General features: G+C 33.8%; 1 protein-coding gene across 1 annotated transcript in view; it reads right to left on the bottom strand.

Moving 5' to 3' along the window:
- The window catches only part of LOC107590735 (voltage-dependent T-type calcium channel subunit alpha-1H-like), a 66701-nt gene extending 60235 nt beyond the window's left edge, over positions 1-6466 (bottom strand). Inside the window, 3 exon segments of the mRNA XM_016279644.1 lie at positions 804-901; positions 4652-4785; positions 6373-6466. Coding sequence (XP_016135130.1) covers positions 804-901; positions 4652-4785; positions 6373-6465 — 325 coding nt within the window. The 5' untranslated portion in view covers position 6466.
- Between the last annotated feature and the right edge of the window lie 4517 nt (positions 6467-10983).

Raw genomic sequence — 10983 nt, 5'->3', positions numbered from 1 at the left:
ACACACACACACACACACACACACACACACACACACACACACACACACACACACACATACACATACACATACACACACACACACGTTTACTTAGCTATCTAAATGGGTACATTCCATAGGCGTAATGGTTTTTATACTGTACAAACTGTATATTATATCACCCTACACCTAAACCTACCCCTTAAAGGAAACTGTCTGCATTTTTACAATAAAAAAAAAACGGTTTACTTTATTTTTATACCAGTTTTACAAATGAGGACGTCCCCAAAGGAAGGTTTTTGGAGATTTTGTCAGGTTTAGCTCACTTTTGGGTACAAATTTGTCCCCAAAATATGGTTAAATAGGTACACACACACACAAACTTATTTGGCATGTTGACAAAAAGAGTGAGCTATAAATGGTAAGAGTATCCGTGCATGTCAAGAATTTACTGTCTCGCCGTACATTAAACAAAACAGACACTTGCACTGCTGGACTCCATCCATGACTGTAACATACACCAGCACCTCTCTGAAGACTAACAGCGTGTGTATGAGTGTTTATGTATTTTTTGTGGTCCATCAACTATGAGATTTTGGACTGTGGGCACTTAGCCGCAACAATCAGCGTCAGTGACCAAATTAATACATCATGGGAGTCTTGTCTATTCTGTGCGAGTGTGAATCTATAAATACAGCAGGCACATCTTTTTCCAGGCCGAGTCCAAATCATTTGCTTCAAATCAATAGCTGGGTTTTAAAACAGTGACACTAGAACAAGAAAAATACACAGATGCAAACAAATAGAGGGAAAACGGTACTCACTGGGAACTCTGTTGATGGCTCGTAATGGTCTGAGAACCCGCACGATTCTGATGGCTGAGAAACTAACGTTATGACCATCTAAAGAATACTCCAGCATCCTAAAACATAAGCAACACAAATTCACTTCAATTGCACTTGTAATGCAACACAATAGAACAATACATATAATAAAGAATAATAAAGTAATATATATTTTTCAACCATTTGATGATGACATTCAGTATAATATAATATAATTATTATATTAATATATAATAATTATAATATATAATATAAATCATACTCATATTATTTATTTATTTTTATTTATTTAGTCATTTAGCAGACACTTATTTCCAAACTTAACATTTAAATTAAAAACAAAAAATAAAGCTTAAAACAATTCAAAATATTAAAGAATAAAAGGTATACGAGTATAATAATGATTCTAACATAACACTAAGCCAAACACCAAAAAAAAAAAAAACTACATATACGTGTATGTACAACCATACACACATACATATATATACATACACATTTATAAATATATATAAATAATATTATATAGTAATATATATTTTTTTCAACCATTCGATGACATTCCATAATAATATTAATTAAAAAAATCATATTTATGAACAGGAAGTAGGGCTGGGCTAAAAATCAAATGCGATTTTCATGCGAATCTCGTCAAACAATTCAAAATATTAAAGAACAAAAGGTATAAGAGTATAACAATGATTCTAACATAACACTAAGCCAAACACCAAAAAAAAAAAAAAACTACATATACGTGTATGTACAACCATACACACATACATATATATATACATACACATTTATAAATATATATAAATAATATTATATAGTAATATATTTTTTTTTCAACCATTCGATGACATTCCATAATAATATTAATTAAAAAAATCATATTTATGAACAGGAAGTAGGGCTGGGCTAAAAATCAAATGCGATTTTCATGCGAATCTCGTCAGTAAAGCCGCTTCTGGTGATTAGTAGTAAATCTCCAGCACGTGCTTTCAGATGGAGCAGCATTTACTACACAGAGCCGTAGATCACCGACAAGCTACACAAAATCGCAGGCGATTTTTTGCATAGCCCTAACAGGAAGATAATTAATATTATGATATTTGAATTAAGATTATAATATCAGTTTTATTTATATGTAATAATAATAATAATAATAAGCATTTCTTCTTATCCTTTTTTTTGTGGAAACTGTGATACTTTTTTTCAGGATTCTTTGATGAACAGAACGTTTGAAAGCATATAACAAAACACTGGACAGTTTAAAATGTTTCACAAATGAATCACAACATTCAAACGTCATGTTTCTACACAGAGGCTGAGTTAAAATTAGTGCTGTCAATTGATTAAAAAAAGTATCTAATTAAACACACATTTTTTTTCTGAAATGAATTGCGATTAAATTTATCAAACACTAAAGCTACAAAAGTGATTGATTTCCTCCTTTTCTTTTGTTCTTTGATTAACAGACATGACAGCATATGATATTTGAATTAAGATTATAATATCAGTTTTATTTATATGTAATAATAATAATAATAATAAGCATTTCTTCTTATTATCCTTTTTTTTGTGGAAACTGTGATACTTTTTTTCAGGATTCTTTGATGAACAGAACGTTTGAAAGCATATGACAAAACACTGGACAGTTTAAAATGTTTCACAAATGAATCACAACATTCAAACGTCATGTTTCTACACAGAGGCTGAGTTAAAATTTGTGCTGTCAATTGATTAAAAAAAGTATCTAATTAAACACACATTTTTTTTCTGAAATGAATTGCGATTAAACATTAAAGTTTTTAAATAAACTTTTATATTGCATTAATTTCACATTCCATCTTCAAATTAATGTAGAAACAGCATAAATACAGTATATTTTTAATATTTGTTTAGTGGCATCTTTTTTATGTCTGAAGTCGAGTATCACTGATACCAATATTACTCTCTATGTCTCTATGAAAATTTTTTCCCCCCTAATATTTAACAATTCAACATTACAGTAGCTATAATTGAGAGCTATCAATTTTAACCTTTATTTGACTTTAAAAAATAACTTCCAATTTAAGTAAACTTAAAACAATATTTCACTTAATAATAAATGTCATATTTAGCTACCTGTGCCCTTCAGCAAGTAGGAAATATACAGAAATTGAATAAATTTATCAAACACTAAAGCTTCAAAAGTTATTGATTTCCTCCTTTTCTTTTGTTCTTTGATTAACAGACATCACAGTGGTTGAGTTATTAGGATATTTTGGCTGCTTTAAGATCTGCTGCTACTGAACATGACGCAGATCTGACACGCATCATATTTTCTCACAACTCTTTACCTTTTCTGACCCACTTCAGCTCTTAAAATCTGTACTAATGAGCTGATGAGTTGAATCGGGTGTGTTAGATGAGGGAGACAGTGCTGGGCTGCTCCAGGACAGTTTTGAAAACCACTGCATTTCAGAGACATGTTCTTAAATCTGACTCATATTTAACAAATACTTACATACAAGCACAGTTTTAAGGCAGCTTTAATCACCTTTTTGGCAACTTTATGATTATACTGACGAAATAACTACCACATTGCGTGCTCGTAGTTTCATTTGCGCTTTAATATGATATAGTGTTTTAATATAATACAGCATGCACCGCCATATTTGTCTGTGCATTTGAAGAGCACATGCTACGAGCACAGTATAACGGCTGACAGAACAGGAAAATTGGTTTTTACTGACATTTGGCCTGACAACATCTCATCTGACCGCAGTTCACTACTGTTCTACTGAAGCTCCCTCGTCACCTACACCTTTTCTGCACTCATTTGACTAGCGCCTGGTGGTGAGGTGAAGTTGGAGTGTGCGTTTGAAAAGTCTCCCATTTGATGTGATCATAAAAATACGTTCTGCGTCTAAATAAACCCAATTCTTGTAAAAAAAAAAGAGACAGAAGCAGCAGTTGTGAGTGGGGTGGCCAACACTAGCTCCGCCCCTACATAAATGGCATTAAATATTTTTAACGCGTTAAACTGAAAAAATTAATCGCATGCGTTAACTCGCTAATTTTGACAGCACTAGTTAAAATGTCTCTTTCTCGCTTTTGCACTCACATGTTGTGTGATGATCCCTAAATGACACAACACAGCAGCATGGGAAAATTTAATGTTACTAAATTGATTCAGAATTATATGTTCACCACGCTAAAAAGGTGACGCGTAGGCCAACATGAATGTCTATGCTATTTATACTGCTTAGTGTTGTTTTTGTCCTGTTATAGGCATACTTTTCATCTGACTGACAAGCATTATAGCATGAAGGAGATTTACTAAGGAAGTCTAGCTGGTTAAACTAGTAAAGAAGCCTGAAGCATCTCAAAATGGTTCAGGAATGTGTTACCTTTGTCCGAATTAATGACCAACTTGTTCCTTCTTCACTCACACAAGAGCACATTACCGTTTTAATGAGTTTTAATGACTGATCAGGCACTTTAGGTTGAGCTGACTTTTGGACAAAGAGGATAAATACAAATCACTGTGTCAATGACAGCGCAAGTGACAAGAGAGACAAGATACAGACAGACACAGAGACGCTTGCCTGGTGGTAATTGTCATTCATGAGCTTAGCTGTGACACATCGACTTGACATTAGAACTTGACCTGACATTAAAACTGGATTTGACATTAAACAAATACACACACGCACACACATACACAGACATTGTAATAGTTAAGAGTTTAATGACTCATGAAATTCTAGGAATCACACACTAATAGTTGACGTTTTAGATTTCGGAGCGTGGCACTCTCAGCTTTGTGATTTGTCACTCACCCAGCCATGACGATAAAGAGGTCAAGGCGGTTCCAGGTGTCGCCAAGGTAACATTTCGGACCAAATATACCCAAGGCCACCATTTTAACCACCATCTCCACAGCAAAGAATGCAAAGATGAAGTCATCGAAGGCCTGTGGAGAGAAGAACCACAGATTGCTCATGAATACATTACACTAAAAAAGTGAAACAGCAGTGTCCTTTCATTTAAAGTGCAGTTTTAATCCTGTTTCATTTAGTTTGCCTAAAAGCAAATAACACTTCCAATTTAAATATTTTTTTTAGTTTTTCCTATGTGAAAATTATACTTTCATATTACAAATGAAGTTGTAAAAAGCCAAAAAAATATTATAGTGATCTACTTTAAGTGACATTTTTATATTAGTCTATCGAAAATCTGTATTGTTAGTACACAACAGATTAATATTAATCATATTTTAAAAAGACATCACAATAAACCGTTGACTTTAGCTGCAGTAAGTAAATTAAATGAAACATTGACTAACAAAATATCTTTAGTTTTATCTTAGGTGAAAGGTCTACTTTAATATTATGGTTAATTTAGTTTGTGTAACTTTTTGGGGATTTTTTTTAACAGCAAATGTCTGAAAATGCTTCAGTGGATGCAGAAAATATTTGAGACGTTTGAACACCTAAAAATGAATTAATTTCATAAAATATCTATGCAAGTGGCTTATGCAAATAAATGATCTAAGTTCACTTTTCTAAACCATTTTTTATAATTTGCTTTCAACTAACTGATCCCAAGGTGGTATTAGCGGATGTTTGAAGTCAGTTCCCCTCAAGTTCCCACAGGTGTCTTAGCAGAGCAACCACATGTTTCATCTCCTAATTGATCTCATTTAAAGCAGCGCTTGTGTAGAAAATTCATCGCCTTCAACAATAAATTTCAAGACAATCTCTGTCGGACTTAAAATCGCCTGTTGTTAGCAACGTTCCCTTTATTATGCAGAATCCACAGGTTATTTGCAAGTTGTTATGGAGAGATTAGAGATGCGTATTTTTCTGAGTCTGTGGCTGATGCTTCATGGTGTCTTTGAGGGTTTCTGTCAAAACTGATAGTATATAATATAATATTTAATATTTAATATAATATTTAACTTTTTATTTCTGATGATTGTGCTTCAAAATTTATAAAAGTTGTGTTCATTTGTAAAGATTATAATGATAACCAAAACATAAAAGAATCATAAACTTTTGTTGGTCACAAAGCTTATTTCTGCAATAATCCAAAAGCCAATGGAAAAATCCTACTGGGTTTTTGACGAGGGAACCAGGATGATATGGAAGCTTGTTTCCACCATGGGAAAACAAAGAACAGTTAAATTTTTTATTATAATTGCAAGATCTAAACTCAGAATTGCAAAATATAAACTCAGAACTGTGAGATAAAATACAAAAATACATCATCACTGCAGCATTCTAATGTCTTATTTATTTTTTGCTTGAAATGTGCATTTCTGCTATAATTATGCAAATACCACTTAGTTTGATATTTTCTTTTTATTTGTTAATCCAATAGAACATTTTAAATGTGGCTTAAATGTCTAATTCTTCAGGCCACTGGGTGTATGTTTACTTGTATGCTTTTGTCTTTAAATGCTTTTCCCCAACCAAGTCAATCAAGGTAAAATCAAGGAATCACAGAGATTAAAGTCTTTAGTTAATCAATCCATGAGTGTTATGTAAGTGTGTGTTACCTGCAGGATGCTGCACCTGTCAGTGTTGCACTCCAGGTCTTGGCAGGGCTGGAACATGCCGAGCGTGACGCAGTTCAGCAGAATCACCAGCATGCTGACACGCTCAAACCACGTAGAGCTCTGGTTAAGGTAAATACAACTCACAACAAAATCAAGAGTTCAAACATTCCTTTTATGTTCAGCAGTCATTTGTTTTTAGTGTAAGAACTTTCTGAAATAAGCAGTAAAAATAATAGACTATTCATTTTTTTTAGTATATTACCAACCATGAAGAAAAAGGAAAGGGGCTTTAAAGGGGTCATATGATGCGATTTCAAGTTTTCCTTTCTCTTTGGAGTGTTACAAGCTGATTGTGCATAGATAAGATCCCTGAAGTTGCAAAGACTAAAGTCTCAAAACCAAAGAGATATTCTTTATCAAAGTTAAGACTCTGCCACGCCCCCCTAAAACAGCTCGTTCTAACACGCCCCCACATATCTACCTCACTATGTGGAAATATTAGCATAATGCGCCCAAATGTGCACGCAAAGAAAGAAGGCGTGGTTTCAGTAACCGCAGTTAGTGTTGAAGCAGCATGTCAGGGAGACGCTGTGTGTTTCAGTGCGAAAGCAAAAGCACTTTATTTGGCCTTCCGAAAGTAGATGCATTTAGGAATCTTTAAGATTACTTACAACAGAACAGCAATGCATTTTATGGACGACCGTTTCGTGAACCTAGGAGAGGAGGTAATTCTGACTTTGCTATGACAATCTGGCGCTTCTGAATCAGCTACTGTTTTGTTATTAGTTTAAGTATTTGCTATTGACTGTTCAAATGCGGAGTTTTGCGCACTGTGTGTGTGTGTGTGCGCGAGCGAGCGAGAGGGAGAGCAAGAGAGAGAGAGAGAGAGACCAAATACACAAAATAATGATATTTAAAAAAGCATCATATGACCCCTTTAAATAAAACCTGTTTATCTAAATATAACACTTTTATTTACTCTTGATTTTGGGGTCTTTCTTGAGTAAAATTGAGTGTTTTAATACAGTTTAGCCTTTCAAAGCAAAATATACATTATTGTTCAAAAGTTTGGGGCCAGTAATTAAATTAAATTCTTTAAAAAAATCTTAGCCCAAAATTTCAAACAGTAGTGTATAATAGAGAATAGAAGAAACAGAGTAAAACAGACTCAATTACATTACATAATTATATTAATTTCATGCTTGCATAACTTGCATCATAACACTAATACTGTACTGTATTCTGTTTGGAGAAATGCTGCTATATTTCCCCATGAACAGCTAAAAGAATAGAATAACATAGAATAACATAGCATAGCATAGCATAGCATAGAATAGAATAGAACAGAATAGAATGCCTTTTTAACACAAAACTATAAAATCAGGTGGTGAAATGGATGGAACTGAGCATGAATAATGTAAGACATTTGTAGATTAATAATTGATTTTGTTCTCAAGAAGGCTGAAATAATAGAATTTGGATTACATAAAAACCCACCATAATGTTTTAATAAAACGTCTTTTTTAATATGCTCAATTCCTGTTTGTGACCATTAACCATACAACTTAATAAAATGCAATAAAGCCATTTTGTTTTCATAAGGGTCTAATTAAAAACTGCAATTACATTTTCACATTACAGTGCACTGATCTACACACATACCTGCCACTGTAAAGGCAAACTCAGCCCCACAGGCACCACGATCAGACCAACCACTTTACCTCATTAATCATAAACCTGCCACAGCGCACACCATCTCAATCACCACGGTAAATCCTGCAATTATCCTCATTTACATCAGGATACACCACACCATATTTACAACCTGATCAGGATTTAAAAAGCTTCTTTAAACCGTTAAGACGATATCTATCTGTGTCTCAGAGCAGCATTAACAGATGAGAAGGAAGTGATCAGGCCCCTGCTGTTTCCTCAGGTCTGTGTCTTAGCAAAACCCTTCTGGAATTCCAGCAGACTTCCCTCTCACTATAAACTGGGACAGCATTCCCCTCATCAAACATTTATCCAGAACCCACACTAACGCATACAGACAACTCCAGCTCTCGTCTCTCATCCTCAAGATTGTTGTGCTCACATTCATGCCACTTCAGCTGAGGACAATGATGATGGTGATATAGAACAGAAATAGGATGAATAAGGTGATGGAAATCTTTTAAAATCATTTGCACATGCACAAACCAGTGTTGGTGAGTAACTAATTGAAAAATAAAGACATTCTTTCTTCTGTGGAACTTATTTTGAAATTATTTTGAAATGTGGCTTTTTTGGCCATACCGTGAAAGTCAGTGGGGTCCTGTCTTTGTTTGATTATGAAAGCTGATTTTCATAATATAGTCTAAAAATATATATTTGTGTTCCGCAGAAGAGAGAATGTCAGAAGACCTCATTTTCATTTTTGGGTAAACTATCCCTACTTTAAATTATGTGTAGCTTGTAGCACAACAAACTATAGTTTTTTCAGGCACTGGTAAATTTTGAGATTGTGGGCTATTTTGCATCCATAAGTGCTCTTCATTTAGGTGGAGCGTGTGTAAGGCTGGACAAGGCTTAGCCTTCCCCTGGCCACGTGTCGGAAATTAACGAGGTCTTGGGGCAAAAATTCCACCAAATTCCACCTTATGAATGCAATGGCCAATCACAGGCGATCTGATTAGTCATCACTAAAACACTGCAGTTTATTCAGCAAGTGCTCACTGACAAAATTCTGCACTCTCGCGACTTCTATCATCATAAACAACAAAGTGCAGATGTACGGTGTAAGAGATTAATTTTACATTGTAGACAGCTTCATTGATTATAACTTTTTTAGAGTGTTTAAACTTGCGTTAGATTGAAGTCAAAGATGATGTTTTTTGATAATGTAAATGTTCTTTGCCTGCTTTCTGTGTATTATTTATTCGCTGTTTTATAACCGTAAAAATATAATCATTATAAATAGTAAATTACAATCTTTTTTATTAAATTGTGATCAGGTTAGATACAAATTCAATCATATGCTATTAAAAAAATGTTATGACACCCAAATATCTGGTACTTGAAGTTGCCTAAAAAGGTTTATGATGTACTGACATTAGGATACTTTCACCCTTACCCTGGAGTTGGTTTACCCTCCGCATATGTTGAATGAAAACACTGAAAATACACATTTAAGTGTTTATTTTATATCTATTTGCATCTGTAGATCACAATGCATATTTTTAAATTCTCAAAATGAGTTTTTCTCCTGCATTGAGCCAGAAATGTCCACTTCAGTAGCACTAACATACACCAAACTGAAGGTTTTAACAGAAGGGTTTGTTCATTCATCTGATTAATGTAATATCCATGACATTCTAATTTATTGAGATGCACCTGTATATATTATATACAGTGTACAGCATGAATGAGTACACCCCCTCTGATTAAATATAAAAGATGCATTTTCTTAATGATCACTAATATAATTAATAGAAAGATGGCAAAATTTAAATATTTTAAACATTCTTAATAAAAACATAGAAATACATGCCATTAATATATGTAAAATAAGAAACAGCCAATTTTTGTTTAAATGAAGGATTGCAGAATTGAGTACAACCTAGATTTAATTCAACCAAGTGTAATATTCTAGAACTTAATATGTCCTCCATAAAATGCAGGGAATGAGAAGAGGGTAGCATGTTCAGTTTCAGGTTTTTGTATTACATCACACAGTGGTGTGTGAATTCATGACAGCGTTGATAAAGTACTACTCTCTCACACCTTCAGCACTCATACATCCTTTTAGAAGAGCTTTACTACCACTGAATGCCACTGTGAGAACCAGGCACTTCTCTCTATACTCCTCCTCTAGCAACACCAGAACATTTTGGATGCTGTTAGAACCGAAATGATTGAATTGGTCTCATGAGACCAGAGTATGGATTCCCAGAAGTCTATATTTTGTAAATATGGGCCTTGGAAAAAGCTAAATGAGTTTATTGTGCTTTGGCTACAGTCAGTAGTTCTGGTGTGGATAAACAACCATGCACGTCACTTCTGCATGCTGCATCTTACTCTGTGAGATAAAGTGTCACTCTTTTCACAGCTTTTGCCGGCTCTGAGACACTTTCCACAGTGTTTCTCCTGCTCTTTTTCTAGCAAAAACTCACTTATCACTAAATGAAAGCTTAAAGTGAAGACCTGATTATTTCAGGGGCCTTTTCACAAGTCCATTGTTTTTGAATTTCTGTGTTACTTTGGCTATATTTTCACACTTAAAACAATAATTTGGTATTCCTCTTGTACCATTGTCCTCTTTGATGCTAAGAAATAAATCTCCTGACAGTTCTCTCTCAAGTGGTTTCATTGTTGTCAGCATTAAGTCTAAGTATGATTCAGTGGGCCATATAACACTTAATTATCAAGAAATTACTTACCTTTAACAGTTTTGGTTCAACATACTTACCTGTTGATCAATACTTGCCTTAACCTTACACCAGAATTTTTATTTTTTTTTAGTTTTATTTAGTAACTTTCAGGAGGGTGTACTCATTTTTGCAACACAAAATGTTATCACTTTGATAAGAAAATTGTATTTTCTTGAATAATTTTAACATTCTTCTTTGGTAA

The sequence above is a fragment of the Sinocyclocheilus grahami genome, unplaced genomic scaffold (assembly GCF_001515645.1).
Source record: "Sinocyclocheilus grahami isolate Dianchi unplaced genomic scaffold, SAMN03320097.WGS_v1.1 scaffold132.1, whole genome shotgun sequence".
Lineage (NCBI taxonomy): Eukaryota > Metazoa > Chordata > Actinopteri > Cypriniformes > Cyprinidae > Sinocyclocheilus > Sinocyclocheilus grahami.
The sequence above is the reverse complement of the archived record's forward strand: the minus strand, read 5'-3'. Positions and strand labels throughout refer to the sequence as shown.